The sequence below is a fragment of the Taudactylus pleione genome, unplaced genomic scaffold (assembly GCF_031769625.1).
Source record: "Taudactylus pleione unplaced genomic scaffold, aTauple2 ptg000897l, whole genome shotgun sequence".
NCBI classification, from domain to species: Eukaryota; Metazoa; Chordata; class Amphibia; order Anura; family Myobatrachidae; genus Taudactylus; species Taudactylus pleione.
Genome location: NW_028285298.1, coordinates 2,840,405 through 2,859,677, shown reverse-complemented (window position 1 = coordinate 2,859,677; position 19,273 = coordinate 2,840,405). Strand labels below are relative to the sequence as shown.

At 45.1% G+C, this 19,273-nt stretch overlaps 1 protein-coding gene across 3 annotated transcripts in view; it reads left to right on the top strand.

Moving 5' to 3' along the window:
• The first annotated feature begins 4,083 nt into the window (after positions 1 to 4,083).
• LOC148474081 (ficolin-1-B-like) overlaps positions 4,084 to 19,273 on the top strand; it is a 36,539-nt gene continuing 21,349 nt past the window's right edge. Inside the window, exons 1-5 of one of the 3 annotated variants that reach the window (XM_088459178.1) lie at positions 4,084 to 4,165; positions 6,585 to 6,698; positions 6,803 to 6,865; positions 13,708 to 13,770; positions 18,958 to 18,993. In XM_088459178.1, the coding sequence (XP_088315304.1) occupies positions 4,084 to 4,165; positions 6,585 to 6,698; positions 6,803 to 6,865; positions 13,708 to 13,770; positions 18,958 to 18,993 (358 nt within the window). The remainder of the gene's footprint in view (positions 4,166 to 6,584; positions 6,699 to 6,802; positions 6,866 to 13,707; positions 13,771 to 18,957; positions 18,994 to 19,273) is intronic. The other 2 variants (XM_088459179.1, XM_088459180.1) reach the window with 2 other exon arrangements.

The following is a 19,273-nucleotide window of genomic DNA, read 5'->3' as shown; positions in this document are numbered from 1 at the left end:
TTAATTTATTGAATTTTCCACAATGCAATCATGTTTTTAAAGTAAATTGTGGATGGGAAGTTTGCATTAAGTATGTAGATTTGATATCAGTGGACATGTAATCCTCTCCTTACCTTTTTGGTTATTACATCGCTGATTTGATTTTGGCCACATTATATTGTGTAATGGGTATGTGTGTAAATGTCACAATGGTAATGTCATTAATGTTATGTGACAATATAGATCTATTGCTGTGGCTTGCTGACCCATGGGCTAATTGATTCCTGTTTAAAATATTTTCTTAAGGACTCACCAGCTTCCTCTTCTTCCATGTGTGGACGTGTCCATTCGGCAGTAACCTTCTTCCTCTGTGGCGCAGCTGAAGAAGTAAATATATATAGTTTCAGTGGCCGTTTTTTTGTTTAATGTAGCTGAATGCACAGATCATTTTCTAAAATAAACCACCACCATTATTTAATAATGGATTTTCATCAACAACTACAGTGTTTTGTGGATTATGGTTTTACATTGTACACATTTGGCAATGCTAGTTACTGTGCTATGGTACCTCACAATCATCTTCATTTACATCAGTGTCTGCCCTGATGGAGCTTACAGTCTAAACTGGAGTATTTGAAGCTGAGGCAATGCCAGTAGTGTATCTATAATGGGTGCAGGGTATATGGTACTCAGGGGCCCCTAGATCAAGGGGTCCTGTCAGTGGCGTAACTATAAATTTTGCTCCAACATGCCAAAAAAGTTTCAGGTGCCCCCCCCCCGCCCAAAGATCAAACACACCTAGAGACAACGTTTAAGGTGTGTGGTTACATGATACAGCAACGTGCCTTACACATTATGACTAAGTAATGCCACTTATAACACAGTGTGCCACACCAAAATGCCCCTTACAACACTTTATGCCGCACCGGAATGCCCCTTACAACACATTATGCCACACAGCAATGCCCCTTACACATGCCACACAATGATGCCATGTACAACACATAATGACATACAGTAAAGCCCTTAAAACTAATTTATGCCATGCTGTAATGCCCCTATTTCACATTATGCCACACTGTAATGCCACATACAACACATTATGCCGCACAGTAATGCCACATACAACACATCATGCCACACAGTAATGCCCCTTACACATTATGCCACACAGTAATGCCCCTAATAGCACATTGTGCACACAGTAATGAAAAATACACATTATGCCAAACAGTAATGCCCATTACATCCCACCCTGACAGATCTACTTCACCAACCCTCCTATCTGCTCCTGCCAGTCTGTAACCTCAAGACAGGTTGCACAGTTTTTATGTCCGTGTAGAACCAGATTATTGGGAACATAGTTTATAACCTGTAAACTGTGTGTATCAAGTTAGTGCCCCTTATACAGTGCCCCCTGTAGTTGTGCCCCAAAATGCAATGCCCCCTATACTAGTGCCCCTTATGCAATGCCCCCTGTAATAGTGCCCCTTATGCAATGTCCCCTGTAGTAGTGCCCATTATGCAGGGCCCCCTGTAGCTGTGCCCATTAAAGTAGTGCCCCCTGTAGTTGTGCCCATATGTAGTTCCCCTTGTAGTTGTGCCCCATTAAAGTAGTGCCCCCTGTAGTTGTGCCCCATATGCAATGCTCCCTATACTAGTGCCCCTTATGCAATGCCCCCTGTAGTAGTGCCCCTAATGTTATGCCCTCTGTAGTAGTACCCATTATGCAGGGCCCCCTGTAATTGTGCCCATTAAAGTAGTGCCCCCTGTAGTTGTGCCCATATGTAGTTCCCCTTGTAGTTGTGCCCCTTCAAGTAGTGCCCTCTGTAGTTGTGCCCATTTTAGTAGTGCCCCCTGAAGTTGCCCTCAGTAGTGAGCCCCCTGTAGTTGTCCCCAGTAGTGAGCCCCCTGTAGTTGCCCCCAGTAGTGAGCCCCATGTAGTTGCCCCCAGTAGTGAGCCCCCAGTAGTTGCACCCTGTAGTGAGCCCCCTGTAGTGAGCCCCCTATAGGTGCCCCCAGTAGTGAGCCCCCAGTAGTTGCACCCTGTAGTGAGCCCCCTGTAGTTGCACCTAGTTGATCCCAATAGTGAGCCCCCTGTAGCTGCCCCCAGTAGCGAGCCCCCTGTAGCACCCCCTGCCCCCTCCGTAGTTACAGGAGTTCTGCCACTGAGTGGCGTAACTACTGCCCCCGTCACCCCCAAGCTATCCAGCGCCGCCAAGCCACCGCAGGGGCTGCGGGGGCAGTAGTTACGCCACTGGGTCCTGTGCTGCAAACCCTGGACTAAGAGGCAGCCATCTTTTGGGTGATATATTCGGAAAATTGTTGTCATTGTAGAAGACATCAAATGAAATATGACCACCGGCAGAAGATAAAAGGGGGCTTGCTGCACAGAGTGGTCAGTGGTCCACATGCTCCCCACCCAGCCGTTAATATAGCGTCTAAGCAATGCTAACCACTTTGCCACCCTATGGTCAGAGATGGCCTGGGCGGCTTGCTATATGAATCATGACATTGCGGCCCTGCCTCCCACCTTATAATGTTGAGACTGTACACAGTGGTGCAGACCATACTTGACGACATTCAGCTCCCTCCCTCCTGGGAGGGGGGGGTGGCCGGACAATGACGTTGTATTGGGGGCGGGTCCGGCGCCACGCAATCGCATCATCGTGGCCCCGCCCCCTCTCCACAATGCCAAAACTAAAGGCATTGTGAAGCAGGGGACAGGGCCACGATGAGGCGATCCCCCCCCCCCGCAGGGTTTTTTATCTTTAGTGCGAGGGGGGTCAGCAGCCGCCGAGAGGCTTGCCTGCTTTTCCGTGGGGCCGGGAGTGGCACTTGATATTCGTAGAGGCTCCTGGCTAAATCGGGAGTGTAGGCAAGCCTGGTGCAGGTAGGGGGAGAACCGGTACTATTTCCTGCAGAAATCCAACCCCTGCTGCCGTATACGCCGCCGCCGTTGTTAAGTTCGGGCAGCAGGGAGAGTGGACTGACTGCTGCTGCAGCAACCTCTCTCCTCAGCTCAGCACACACGCTGTTGTCACACTGGGTGCCGGGCTAGGGAGAGAGGCTGCTAGGGAGAGAGGCTGCTGCAGCAGTCAATCCTCTCTCCCTGTGTTATATACAGGAGAGGGGAGCAATTGCACCCCCACCCTGTGACACCTGCGATGCGCGTGGCCGTGAACTTAAATACAGATTTTTTTTTTGGGGGGGGGGAGGAGGGGGTCTGGCCACACCTCCCAAGTTGGCCACGCTCCCTCACACTACCTGGGCCTGGCAGGGCTATCGGCAGCCCTGAATATGGCGGTGGGTCCATGGGCGTTTCTAGAGAGGAGGGGGCCCTGTGTGCAGTCTCCGTCACGGGCCCCCTCCTCTCCGCCAGGCGGCCGGCAGCGAACTGAGCTGTGCGCGGCCAGCGCCGGAGTTATAGACTCTGGGCACTAGAGTGTGCCCAGAGTCTATAATGTGTGCACAGGTCACCGGGAAAATGGCCGCGGTGGCCATTTTCCCTGTACTGCGCATGCGCAAACGACAGGTAAATGGCTGCCGCGGCCATTTTCCAGTTGTTTTACAGCACCGGACCCCCGCGCTGACGTGGCACTCCGGAGAGGTAAGTAATATTATGGGTGCAGGATGTGCGGTGCGGGGCCCCCCTGGACTCAGGGGCCTGTGTTCCCCACACACCCTGCACCCATTACAGATACGCAATGATGGAACCAAACCCCTGAATCTGAGCAATGGCTCACCTGACCCCTCTTACCTGGCTGTGCTTTCCCTAGGTGATAGCCAGTCTGAAACTATGAATGGTAATTATATAATGTCCCATTATAACAAATGAGAGGGGGGGGGGGTGGTTACTACAATCCAAAGCTTTTGCAGACAACAATAATAACACCAACAAAAATGTAATAGTACGTGGAATTAAATCTTGTCAAAGTCAGCTTGGAAAGAACAGAAATGTCATCAAATGGTCTTTTATGCTGACATGCCGATTGCTACACGTCAGGAAGTTTGTTAGGAGTAGGGCAGATGCTTTACGCAGTACATATAAAGCTTCAGAATGTGCTTCAGGGAAATAGTCGTCAGCAGCTCCAGGTAACAGCCATGAGGGGACGCACTCGCAGCTCCATCTGTTATCTGCTCTGGCTGAGCGTCATCCTTTGCTCTGCGGAGGACACGTGCCCAGGTAGGTGATTGCTAGGACTGCTGCGCTGCTATAATGTTATCTGCCAACTGCACACATTAATGGTTTTATTATAACGGTGCTGGATTTCAGCAATTGCCGATTGAGAGGCCTATTCATTAAACCTAAAAATTCTCTGGAGATAAGTAGCTTTAGAAGTCGCATGGAGTTCTAGCTAATTATAGGTGGAATTCATCATTCCACCTCTCCATAAGTATCTATTCCGGTAGCTGTCATTTTTGCGATGACAGCTTTTCGGGAAATAGATACTTTTCCCTGCCTACACTACCTTATCGCATCTGGAAACGGTGCTGCGCATGCGCTGTTACATCTGTAAAACCAGCGCATGCGCAGCACTGCCTACAGATGCTTTAAGTTTCGCACCCCCCCCGGTTTTTCGGAATTTGATGAATAACATAAATTCCACACCCCCATACTAGGTTAGGTATAGGGCTCCCGGGGGGGACTTAGGGTTAGTCACCCCCCCGGGATGTTAGGGTTAGGCTAGGGGGAGGGAGAGTTAAGGTTAGGCACCCCCGGGGGGAGGTTAGGGTTAGGCAGCCACCCGGGGGACTTAGGTTTAGGCGGCGGGGAAGGGCTGGTTAGGTTTAGGCACTTAGAGGGGGGATTAGGGTTAGGCACAGGGGGGGAAGGTTAGGGTAAGGCACCCTAAAGGAGGGTTAGGGTTAGGGGGTAGATTAGGTTAGTGAATACTTACCTAGGGACGATCGGGATTTCTTCCTCTGTCGGGGAGGCGCTGTCGGGATTTGAACCGCCGGCCAGGAGTCCAGCGGTAATTCATACCGATTCCCTTTTGGCATGTGGATTGTCTGGAAGCATGTTGGAGATTTTTGAGGATGAATGATGAGGGGGTTCCAGAGGTAAATCTGGGACACGTTTTTTTATACCACTAAGATACTAAAGGGTAAATTTACTAAAGTGAGAGTTTTTAGAAGTGAGTTTTAAAAGTGATGTTGCCCATAGCAACCAATCAGATTCTACTTAACATTTAACTAGCACCTTCCAGAAGATAATAGCTAGAATCTGATTGGTTGCTATGGGCAACATTACTTTTAAAACTCACTTCTAAAAACTCTCACTTTAGTAAATGTACCCCTTATAATCATTATTCTAGTTGTTCCTGTTTGACATACAATAGTTACTTTGCTACACATTATATTAGGCTATGCCCCTTGTACACACACACCTACCAATTCCATGTCCATTACTGGTGAGCCCATACCCCTTTTATAGCAGGACATGCTCATTTTGGCTGCCAGAAATCAGGACTGTTGGAAAGTAAGTTAGCCATTGAGGACGCTAGGTTCCCTCATGACCCCTGAGTGCGCCTGAAGAGAGTGGGTAACAGATTGCAGCCCATGATAGAGATAGATCGGAATTAATTTTCTGTAGTTAGTCACCAGCCAAAGCTCATTATTGTGTGTCAGACCTTTGTGTTGCAGAGTACTCTGGAGAGGTAAATCAACACACAGCCAGTATGGTGTTCAAAGATCCCCCTGACTATATTTACGTGTCATACAATAATATAAAGCACAGTGGCCCTGATTCAGAGCCGGACGCTCTGACAGAGCGCTCGCTCTGAATCAGGGCCGTCCCTCTGATTTTTTTGAATGGCCTCCTGGCCGCTTGCATAGCTGTGGGTGACCACCCACAGCTATAGCGAGCAGCCAAAAAGATGGACACGATGGTCAAGACCATCGCGACCATCGGGCTTGCGACGAGACCCTTGTGGTAGGGTCTCGTTGCCGCAAGCCCTGGAGTGCTTTCACCTCTATCAGAGCCGAGAGCACTCCCACTGACATCATTTGTGATGTCAGTGGGGCCGGCCCCAGATGGTAGGCGTTCCCATGGGAACGCCTCCGTCTGGGCAGCCCCGGCACGCCCACCAAAGGGGGCGTGCTGTCACTCACCATCGACAGCATGCCCCCTTTGTAGCGAGACCCGGAGCGACGGCTTGGCCGTCGCTATCCGGGTCTCGCGCATGCGCACGACGGAGCCTGCTCCCTCGTGCGCATGCACACTGGGCCAACATCGAGCGAGCGATCAGCCCAGTGTTCTTACATTAGCAACATATGAGTATTTTCACACTACATCTTAATACAGCATTATTAGTATTCATTACATTATTATCTATACATGAGGGAGTGAACTGTTACGAGGTGAGCATACATAGGAGTTTAGAATACACATTCTATTCATAAGCTATCTAGTCAGATACATCTGCCAATTTCAAGGTTCTCTGAAACTCAAAGGCTAGCACAAATCATTCTCTATAATATTCTGCAATTCAAAGCTTACGAATAACTTAAAGGCACACACCATCTTGTAACAAGATGGAGTCTAATGTGGATAGCTTAATAACAGATTTATCAATAGTAAACATCCTCTTTTCTCACTACAGATGTGAAGCTCATTGGGGTCGGGGGATCAGAAAAGATGGCTATTTTAAGGGGTTGTCCTGGGACCCCAGGTGCGCCAGGACATCCCGGAATGACAGGACCCACTGGACCTAAAGGTAATAACTCTACCCGCACACAAAACTGTTACTGATCCACAGCAGATTGCAACATAAAGGAACAGACCCGCACCCTTCTAAATGTTTATATCTCATGTTTCCAGGAGACGGTGGAGATAAGGGCTCACCGGGAACTCCTGGGAAGCAAGGACCTGCAGGAGTGAAAGGTGAATAGATTGCAATATCCAGAACATATAGACAATAATTCATTATATACATTTCTGGAGTAATTTTAAAATAAATTCAGAAGTTAACTTCTAACTAGGGGTGTGCACCGGCCACTTTTCGTGTTTTGTGTTTTGGTTTTGGATCTGGATCTTTCTTCGTGTTTTGGATCTGGATTGGTTTTGCCAAAACCACCCTTCCGTGTTTTGGGTTCTGGGTTTTGGGTTTTGGATCTGTATTTTTTTGAAAAAAGCATAAAAACAGCTAAAATCACAGAATTTGTAGGTTTTTCTGCTCCTATGCTATTATTAACCTCAATAACCTTAATTTCCACTCATTTCCAGTCTATTCTGAACACCTCACACCTCACAATAGTGTTTTTATGTCCAAAAGGTTGCACCGAGGTAGCTGGATGACTATGCTAAGCGACACGAGTGGGCGGCACAAACACGTGACCCATCTAGGCGTGATACTGCAGTGGCAGACAGGATGGCAGTTTGAAAAACTAGGCCCCAAACTGTACATAATGCAAAGAAAAAAAAGAGGTGCAAGATGGAATTGTCCTTGGGACCTCCCACCCACCCTTATGTTGTATAAACAGGACATGCACACTTTAACAAACCAATCATTTCAGCGCCAGGGTCTGCCACACAACTGTGGCTGAAATGATTGGTTCGTTTGGGCCCCCACAAAACAAGCTGGCAATTAATGTGTCCCTGCACAAACTGGCTCTACGGAGGCAAGATGTCATCCTCATCCTCCTCATCCACCGATTCCTCACCCTCTTCAGTGTGTACATCCTCATCCTCACAAAGTATTAACTCGTTCCCACTTGAATCCACCACCACAGGTCCCTCTGTACGTTCTGGAGGCTGGTCTCCCTGGAAGAGCTGATAATTCATTTTGATGAACATCATCTTCTCCACATTCTGTGGAAGCAACCTCCTACACCTTTCACTGACAAGGTTCCCGGCTGCACTAAACACTCTTTCGGAGTACACACTGGAGGGGGGGCAACTCAGGTAAAATAGAGCCAGTTTGTACAGGGGCCTCCAAATTGCCTCTTTTTCCTGCCAGTACAGGTATGGACTGTCTGACATGCCTACTTGGATGCTGTCACCGATGTAATCCTCCACCATTCTGTCAATGGTGACAGTATCATATGCAGTGACAGTAGACATGTCAGAAATTGTTGCCAGGTCCTTCAGTCCGGACCAAATGTCCAAACTTGGTCCTGCCTGCCCTGCATCACCGCCAGCGGGTTGGTTAGGATACCTAAGTTTTTTCCTGGCAGCCCCAGTTGCGGGAGAAAATGAAGAAGGAGCTGTTGACGTGTCACGTTCCGCTTCAGCTGACAGTGTGTTCACCAGCAGGTCTTTGCACCTCTGCAGGCTTGTGTCAGCCGGAAAGAGAGACACCACATAGGCTTTAAACCTAGGATCGAGCACGGTGGCCAAAATGTAGTGGTCTGATTTCAACAGATTGACCACCCTGGAATCCTGGCAAAGCGAATGAAGGGCTTCATCCACAAGTCCCACATGCCGAGCGGAATCGCTCCGTCTTAGCTCCTCCTTCACTTTCTCCAGCTGCTTCTGCAAAAGCCTGATGAGGGGAATGACCTGACTCAAGCTGGCAGTGTCTGAACTGACTTCACGTGTGGCAAGTTCGAAGGGCTGGAGAACCTTGCACAACACGGAAATCATTCTCCACTGCGCTTGAGTCAGGTGCATACCCCCTCCTTTGCCTATGTCATAGGTGGATGTATAGGCTTGTATGGCCTTTTGCTGCTCCTCCATCCTCTGAAGCATATAGAGGGTTGAGTTCCACCGCGTCACAACCTCTTGCTTCAGGTGATGGCGGGGCAGGTTCAAGAGTGTTTGCTGGCGCTCCAGTCTTCGGCACGCAGTCGCTGAATGGCGAAAGTGGCCAGAAATTTTTCGGGCCACCCAAAGCGTCTCCTGCACGCCCCTGTCGCTTTTCAGAAAATTCTGCACCACCAAGTTTATTGTGTGAGCAAAACATGGGACGTGCTGGAATTTGCCCAGATGTAATGCCCGCTCAATATTGGTGGTGTTGTCAGATATCACAAATCCCCAGGAGAGTCTAAGTGGGGTAAGCCACTGGGCGATGATTTCCCTCAGTTTCTCTAAGAGGTTGTCTTCGGTGTGCCTCTTACTGAAACCGGTGATACACAGTGTAGCCTGCCTTGGAACGAGCTGGCGTTTCTGAGATGCTGCTACTGGTAACGCTGCTGCTGTTGCTGCGTAAGGTGATACATCTACCCAGTGGGCTGTCACAGTCATATAGTCCTTAGTCTGCCCTGTTCCACTTGTCCACATGTCCGTGGTTAAGTGGACATTGTGTACAACGGCATTTTTCAGGACACTGAGGACACTTTTTCTGACGTTTCTGTACAGTCTCGGTATCGCCTGCCTAGTGAAGTGGAATCTAGACGGGATTTGGAACCGGGGACACACTACCTCCATCAATTGTCTAAATCCCACTGCACTAATGGCGGATACCGGACGCAAATCTAACACCAACATAGCAGTCAAGGCCTCAGTTATACATTTTGCTTCAGGATGACTGCTGTCGTACTTCATCCTCCTCGCTAAGGACTGTTGGAGGGTCAATTGTTTAGTAAAAGTAGTGGTGTTCCTATTTCCTCTCTGGGATGTTGAACGACTCCCAGCAGCAGCAACAGCAGCAGCGGCAGCAGTAGGCGTAGCAATGCAGGATCCTCCGGAGGAATCCCGGATAGGAGAGTCAGTCATGCCAGTGACATGGCCTGCAGGACTACTTCCGGTCCTGACTAAGGAGGAAATTGACGAGGAGGGAGTTGACGGTGTGGTTTGCAGGCTCTTGGATACAACAAGACAACGGGATTTAGGTGCCCCTGGACTGCTTACGGTCTTAGCCAAAGTTTCTGAACTTGACAGTAACTTTTTATGAATGCGCTGCAGGTGCCGTATAAGGGAGGATGTTCCTAGGTGGTTGACGTCCCTACCCCTACTTATTTCACCTTTACATATGGTACATATGGCAAGACAGTTGTTGTCCGGATTTGGATAGAAATATTGCCAGACCAAAGAGGTGGAATGTTTGGTCTTCTGCCCAGGCATGACCGTGATGGGCTTTTTCATCCCACGGACAACAACTGTCTCCCCCGGAGCCTGATTTAAACAAACCACATCACCATCAGAATCCTCCTCGCCAACTTCCTCCTCAGTGCCAGCTACACCAGTATCCTCATCCTGTTGTACTTCAACAGTGACATCTTCAATTTGCATATCAGCAAGTGGACTGTGGGTGCTCCTTTCAGCACTTGCAGGGGGCGTGCAAATGGTGGAAAGAGCCACCTCTTCCCGTCCAGTGCTGGGAAGGTCAGGCATCGCAACCACCACCACACTTGGACTCTCCTTGGGGATTTGTGATATCTTCTTAGAAAGCACAGTTCTTCGCTGTGCTTTTGCCAGCTTAACTCTTTTGATTTTTTTAGTGGGAGGAGAGCTTCCATCGTCATGTGAAGCTGAACCACTAGTCATGAACATACTAGGGATCGACCTTAGCCGTTCCTTGCCACTCCGTGTCGTAAATGGCATATTGGCAAGTTTACGTTTCTCTTCAGCTGATTTAAATGTTTTTTTCAAGGTCATTTTCCTGAACTTTGTCATTTGGGATTGTATGTGCCCTCTATTATGACATTGGGCATCGGCCTTGGCAGACGACGTTGATGGCATGTTATCGTCTATGTCATGACTAGTGGCAGCAGCTTCAGCACTAGGAGGAAGTGGTTGATGATCTTTCTCTATTTTATTTTTATCGGAGAAAGTTTGGTCCTCCATTTATGTTATATCGATTTGATATATACGTGCTGCTAAACACAGAAAATATTTTTTTATTTTTGCTGGAGAGTAGTGCACTTTGTGGGTTACACCAGCCTTTAAGAAATGAGCCAGCCGGCTCTTTACTTATGGGACACAGGCGCACGCTTGGCGCTGCTCCTTTGTTGATGCACGTGCGGCTACTGCGCACACAATTCACAAACACAGAAATTAATTATTTTTTTGGTTTGGACTGGAGTGTACTTTGGGGGTTACAGCACCCTTTAACGGTCAAGCCAGCCGGCCCTTTACTTATGACACAGGCGCACGCTTGGCACTACTTTGTTGATGCACGTGCGGCTACTGCGCACACAATTCACAAACACAGAAAATAATTTTTTTTTGGTTTGGACTGGAGTGTACTTTGGGGGTTACAGCACCCTTTAACGGTCAAGCCAGCCGGCCCTTTACTTATGACACAGGCGCACGCTTGGCACTACTTTGTTGATGCACGTGCGGCTACTGCGCACACAATTCACAAACACAGAAAATATATATTTTTTTGGTTTGGACTGGAGTGTACTTTGGGGGTTACAGCACCCTTTAACGGTCAAGCCAGCCGGCCCTTTACTTATGACACAGGCGCACGCTTGGCACTACTTTGTTGATGCACGTGCGGCTACTGCGCACACAATTCACAAACACAGAAAATATATATTTTTTTGGTTTGGACTGGAGTGTACTTTGGGGGTTACAGCACCCTTTAACGGTCAAGCCAGCCGGCCCTTTACTTATGACACAGGCGCACGCTTGGCACTACTTTGTTGATGCACGTGCGGCTACTGCGCAGACAATTCACAAACACAGAAAATATTTTTTTTTTTGGTTTGGACTGGAGTGTACTTTGGGGGTTACAGCACCCTTTAACGGTCAAGCCAGCCGGCCCTTTACTTATGACACAGGCGCACGCTTGGCACTACTTTGTTGATGCACGTGCGGCTACTGCGCACACAATTCACAAACACAGAAAATATATTTTTTTTTGGTTTGGACTGGAGTGTACTTTGGGGGTTACAGCACCCTTTAACGGTCAAGCCAGCTGGCCCTTTACTTATGACACAGGCGCACGCTTGGCACTACTTTGTTGATGCACGTGCGGCTACTGCGCAGACAATTCACAAACACAGAAAATAATTTTTTTTTTGGTTTGGACTGGAGTGTATTTTGGGGGTTACAGCACCCTTTAACGGTCAAGCCAGCTGGACCTTTACTTATGACACAGGCGCACGCTTGGCACTACTTTGTTGATGCACGTGCGGCTACTGCGCAGACAATTCACAAACACAGAAAATAATTTTTTTTTTGGTTTGGACTGGAGTGTACTTTGGGGGTTACAGCACCCTTTAACGGTCAAGCCAGCCGGCCCTTTACTTATGACACAGGCGCACGCTTGGCACTACTTTGTTGATGCACGTGCGGCTACTGCGCACACAATTCACAAACACAGAAAATAATTTTTTTTTGGTTTGGACTGGAGTGTACTTTGGGGGTTACAGCACCCTTTAACGGTCAAGCCAGCCGGCCCTTTACAGGCACACGCTTGGCACTACTTTGTTGATGCACGTGTGGCTACTGCGCACACAATTCACAAACACACAAAAAATATTATTTTTTTAGCACTTGGGGGGAGCACCCCTAATGGACAGATCACCCCCTGGACAACACTACAGCACCCCTTTAGGACTGGGACACTGCACAGGACTTTGGAGTGGACACAGCCCCTATGGAGAACTGACTGCACAACACAGTCCAGCCAGCCCCTATGGACTTTGAAGTAGTGGACACAGCCCCTATTAACAACAGCAGCACAGCACAACACAGCCAGCCCCTATGGACTTTGAAGTAGTGGACAACAGCAGCACAGCGCAGCACAGCACAGCACAGCACAACACTACTCTGCACTACACTACACTACACAGCCCAGCCAGCCCTAACTCCCACCCTCCCTCTTCACTGTCCACAGCCGAGTGAGAAAATGGCGCCGACGCGGGTACCTTATATAGGTTCCAAAACCCGCGAGACTCGGAAGGCGCAATGATGACCTTTTGCCTCGATTTCAGATCCGAGTCAGGCGGGAAAAGTCGAGCCTGACTCGGATCGGCCTCGGATCGGGGGGGCTCAGGGGGGTTCGGATTTCAGAAATCCGAACCCGCTCACCCCTACTTCTAACCATTAGTGATACAGGGAATTACCTAGGTTCCCTAATGGTGATGGTGCTTTTGTGAGTGCCAATTCCTATATTATTAGTGAGATTTATGTAAGTGCTTTTAATATTGTTGTATGATAACAGCCATCTCAGTGTGTCTCAGTGTGTAAAAACTACAGTTGTGAGCTGCCCGTGTTTTGGTTTTGGTTCTAATTCATCATTGTGTTTTGGTTTTGGCAAAACCACCCTCATGTGTTTTGGTTTTGGATCTGTGTCAGTTGGAAAGAAAGACATTACTGTAGGATCAAGTATGGTCACCTAAATGTAGTGATCCAATTTCAAGATGTTGACAACTCATTGGTCCTGGTGAAGAAGTTGATCTACCAACATACTTAGAGAAATTGCTTAGTTTCATCTTCACCTTTCAGTTCGTCTAGCTGTTTTTCCATTAGTCTAATTAAGGTAATCACCTGACTGAAGTTGGCAATATCTAAACTCACTTCATAGGTTACTAGTACTACATACAATGGTTTCAGTACCTTGCATAAAACAGAAAGTATTCTTCACTGCACTTGACTAAGGTATATTCCCACTCCTCTCCCTATGTCATGGCTTGATGGCTTGTTGTGTAAGTTTGGGTGGCTTGTTGCTGTTCTTCCATTCGCTGAAGTATAAAGGGTGGCCCACTGGACCATAAGGTAATAATTCTACCTGCACATTGCCATGTAAATTTAACTGTTCTTGGGCCACAAAAGATTGTAACAACACGGAACAAACCGACACCTTTCTAAATGTTTATATCTCATATTTCCAGGAGAAGGCGGAGATAAGGGCTTACCGGGAACTCCTGGGAAGGAAGGTCCTGCAGGAGTGAAAGGTAAATAGATTGCAATAGCCAGAACATATACAACATAATGCATTATATACATTTCAGGAGTTATTTTAAAATAAATACATTAAGAAGTTAACTTCTAATCATTAGTGATACGGGGAACCACCTAGGTTTCTCTAATGGTAATAATGGAGCTTCTGTGAGTGGCAATTCCTATATTATTAGTGAGATTTATGTAAGTGTTTATAATATTGTTGTATGATAGTAGCCATCCCAGTGAGTAAAAACTAGAGATTTGAGCCAACCCCCATGTTTTGGTTCTAATTTATCATCATGTTTTGGCTTTGGAATAACCACCCTCATGTGTTTGGATCTGAATTTTGGTAAAAAATGTATAAAAACAACTAAAATCATGTAAATTGGGCCTGTTGTTGTTCCTACAGTATTATTAACCTCCATAACATTATTTTCCAGTCATTTCCAGTCAATTCTGACCACTTCACTGCTCACAATATTGTTCACCAATATTGTCCAAGGGCTGGCTGGCTAAAATAAATAACAGAGCAGCGGCACAAACACACGGCAGTTTAAAAGTCTATAGTACATCTATGAAACATTCCCACATAGCAGTGGCAGACAGGATGGCAGTTTAATAAACTACATGACCCCATAGAAACTAAAAATGTTTTCAATAATCAAGAACTAGATCAAAGGTCCAAGGGCAGTACGGGGAAATGGAGGTGGAGAATGTATGTAGTTGAAGGTAGGTTAAGGAAGAAAGGATTTATTAGTTAGTTAATTTAATTATGATTGCCAAAGAAAAATTAAGATAAAAAAGACAGAGAATACAAAAAATTATAGTTATGGCGTCTATTTGGTATTATTCAGTAATATGCACTGCAGAAATTATGTACAGCAGTCAACAGAAATGCTTGCAAGCTTGTAGATCATGGATAAGCAGAAAATATTTCTGCTTGTGGACTAAATTTCATACTCAGATTCTCTAGTACACCTCATAAATGTAATACAGAGATTTGTTACCCAATTAGGAAGGAGGGAGGGAGGAGGGGGTAGTATGGCCAACAGGTCGGCCTCCTAATATTTGTTTATGTTAGATAGGCTGATATGGAGTTTTCAGCTCTGCAGTGCAACTATTAATTTATTTGACTTCCTGTTTCAACCCTTGTCAGGAATCCTTGGCTATTAACATTGTATTCTTTTCTGGATAAAAATATGTTGCAAATTAGTAATGTATTAGAGCAATAACCAATTAAAATGTTCGTCTATGCAAAAAAGACCATCCGCAATACCCCCAAAAAATATAGCCCATAATGAAAAGAATAGTGATGCAAGATGGAATTGTCCTTGGGCCCTCCCATTCACCCTTATGTTGTATATTAAAAAGGACATGCACAGTTTAACAAACAAAGCAGTTCAGCAACAGGGACTGCCACTTTTGCAGCTGAAGTGCTTGGATTGTTTGGTCCCCCACAAAATAAGCTACCAATGGGTTTAAGGCAGCTAACAGTATTGTTAATGATCTCTACAGTGGCAAGATGGTGTCATTATTATCCTCTTCCTAATCAGTGTTAACATCATCATCATCACACAATGCAATATTAACTCATCCCCACTGGAATCCACCATTGCAGAAGTCTCTGTAGTTTTCTGTAATTGGCGCAATAGGTCTTCCACATGGAATTTGTAGTTCATTTTTATGAACATCATCTTAGCCTCTTACGCTGATCACTCACAAAGTTCCTGACTGTGCTAATCACTCTTTCCGAGTACACACTGGAAAGTGGGCAGCTTAAGTAAAACATAGCAAGTTAGTACAAGGGGCACCAAATTGCCTTTTTTCCTCCTAGTATTCAAAGAGACTAAAACAATTTAACCAAGCACCTGCCGAGTCACCTGCATTAAATAAAATATATATTTTTCCAGCAGCAAACCAGCAACAGCACTTGGAGAATGCCAATCTCCACACATAGAAAATATAGCAAAATTGTAGTGTGCTCTGGCACTCAGAAACAATAAACCATAATCAAATATAAATAAATACATTTATTAAAAAATAAAAATAAATAATAATAATAATAATAATAATAATAATAATTCTGCAAGCTATAAAACTCCTGGGAGTATTCAATATCACATTGGCTGATATCCCCTATATAAAGTTCTAACAAACTGGACTATTATATATTTATGCCTTTAAAAACATCAGATAATATATTTCTTCATCTATTATGGAGGACTAACTAAAGACTGAATATTTAAGAGCTTGTGCTTTTGATTGCCATTGGAGAACATTGCTACATTTCCTTATAAAATGTGCTTTACTTGTTACAGAAACATTATTTTGCAATTTTTTATTACTGGAAAAGCATTGTTACATTTAAGTGGGATTTACCTGCTATAGGAATATTATATTGCAATTCTATTCTCCCTGGCTTGATTTAGATCAAGAATTATTTTATTATTGTACATTATTTATCTGTTATGTATGTGCAAATAATATAGCTTGCAAAATTATTATTATTTTTTAATAAATGTATTTATTTCTATTTGATTATGGTTTATTATTTCTGTGTGCCACAGCACACTACAATTTTTGCTATATTCAAAGAGACTGTCTGATATGCTAATTTGTACACAGACACCAAAATAATTCTCCACCATTCTATGGATGGTTACTGTATCAGATTGAGTGATGGTAGAGGTGTCATTCATTTTGGGCAATTCATTTAGACCTGAGCAGATGTCAAAATGCTGTGTCACTCTGGTGTGCTCATTTGATTCATCCTCATCACCAATGGGTCTCTTTGGAAAGCCCAGTTTTTTTCCTGGCAGCAGCAATTGCACAAGAAACTCAAGGAGGAGACATTGTCGTGTCATATGCCACTTGAGCTGCCAACTTGCTCATAATGAGCTCTATGCATTTCTTAAGATCTGTGTCAGTTGAAAAGAAAGACATTACTTTACTGCATGTACAACTTAAACCTAGGATCAAGTATGGTCACCAAAATGTAGTGATCCAATTTCAAGATGTTAACAACCCTTTGTTCCTGGTGAAGAAGTTGACCTACAAGTCCAACATACTTAGGGGAATTTCTTAGTTTAATCTCCTGCTTCTGTTTCTCGAGCTGGTTTTACATTAGTCTAATTAAGGGAATCACCTGCCTCAAGCTGGCAGTGCCTGAACTTACTAGGTTACTACTTTGAATGGTTTCAGTACCTTGCATAACACAGAAAGTATTTTCCACTGTGCTGGACTAAGGTACATTCCCCCTCCTCTTCCTATGTCATGGCTTCATAGCTTTTTGTTTAGGTTTGGACAGCTTGTTGCTGTTCCTCCATTCACTGAAGTATATAAAGGGTGGAATTCCACCTTGTTACTACTTCTTGCTTCAGTTGGTGACATGGCAAGTTAAACTGTCCTTGCAGCTTCTGCAATCTTCTATTAACTGTTGCTGAATGCCAAAAATGTCCAGCAGTTTTCTACCAACAGACAGCATCTCCTACACACACCTGTAATTTTGACACACTTTACAAATTCTGTACCACCCAGCTGATTGTGTCTACGTAAAACATGAGACATGTTCAAATTCAAACAGTTGTAATGCTCTAACAATATTTGTTGCATTTTTAGAAATGACAAATCCTGAGGAGTGTCCTAGTGGGGTAAGCCATTTTGCTATGACATCCCTTAGCTTTTCTAACAGCTTGACTTTAGTATGCTTCTTAGTGAAGCCGGAGATACAGAGAGTAGTTTCTCTGTAAATGATTTGGAATTTTGTGTTACCTACTGCTGCTGAAGGCAATTTACCCACCCAGTGGACTGTCATGTTCTTGTAATCTTTAGTTTGACCACTACTGCTTGTCCACATATCTGTGGTTAAGTGGATAGTGGGCCCAATGGCATTTTATAGGCCAAGTATTAGTTTTTTATTGTCCTGGTACAGGCGAAGAATTGCTTTTCTGGTAAAATGGAACCTAAATGGAATTGGTAGGTGGGACACAGGACCTCAATTAACTGTCTAATACCATATGTATTAATGGCAGATATTGGACACAGATCTTATACTAGCATAGCCATAATGGCTTCATTGATCTGTTGTGCAACTGGATAGCAGCTGTCATTCTTGCTTCCTCTTGCAAAGGATTGTTTCACAGTCAATAGTTTTTTGAAACTTCTAGTAGTCTACTTGATTTCCTTCTGGGATGAAGATTCACCCCCAGCAGTAGCAGCCTTTCAAGGACTCTTCTGAGTAATCCTGGATAGGGGAAAAGTCAGTTAGCCTGAGCAATTTGGATGTAGGACTACCTCCGATCATTAACGAGGAGATTGATGATGAAGCTGTTGGTGGTGGAGATTGCAGGTGCTGGGATCTAGCTGAGAGAAAGCACATAGCTGATGCTGGACTGCTTGTTGTTATCATAGTACTTTAGCATAATTTTCAGATTTTGCCAAAAACTTTGCATGAACTTTTTGCAAATGCTATAGCAGGGACAAGTTACCTCTACTTACTTTGGCATTACAAATGTTACAGATGGCTAGACAATTGTTGTCAGGATTTGGATAAAAATAATTCCACACTTAAGAGGTGGATTTTTGGTCTTACCCAGGCTTGACAATGGTTTTCTTCTTATCATGGTCAAGAACTGCTTCCACTGGTGCCTGACTTACACAACAACATCCTCATTAGCGCCGGCATCAGCTACACAAATATCGCTCTCATCCTGTTGCACTACTGAGGACCCTGGGAATAGTCCTTGGCTGGATTCTTTTGGGGTGCCCTGCACCTCAGATGTGAACCCCTGAATGTTAGGGATGCCGGTATAGAGGAGCCTTGATGCTGGCCCGGCGCTTAATCATATATTTGCAAATGTATGCAACTAATACCTCTGAATTTCTATTATCATGTAGGGTTCAAGTATTTTTTCCTGATATTGTTGCAGTGTGCTGGAGGGAATATCCTTTTCGTTTGTGGTTCAGAGTAAACCCCGCCCTTTACAAGCACCTGTGCAATATCATTAAGCTGATGTTAGCGACCGCTATATTTTTTATTTGTAGTAATGAATACACCTATGCTCCAGCAAGGAGATATGGAAAACATGCACTGCTAGTGTGTCCCGAGGCCTGGATTTGAGAAGCACTGGCTCAGGCGACAGGTTTACCATATGTACATTGCCACCATCTGTAATAATAATTATACTTTCTCTGTCTAGGTGATAAAGGAGTCCCAGGAGATCCCACCCAGGGAGGTGAGTAGTATACAAATGAGGAAAAATGTTATGGAGAATGGATTTGTCTTATTATAAAATATATAATAAATACTGGGTTTTTTTTACTGTTCTATAAATGGCATAAATCACATTTCTTTAATGTTTTGAGTGTATTATACTGAATTGAAGTGTAATTACATGGAGACCGGAAATCACTAGGTAATATAAGTACTTTTAAATAATGATCCTTGTAATTTATGGACCATTAACATAAGAAATATGCTAAATACGTTCTTAAATCCAGATCTAGGGCCCCATT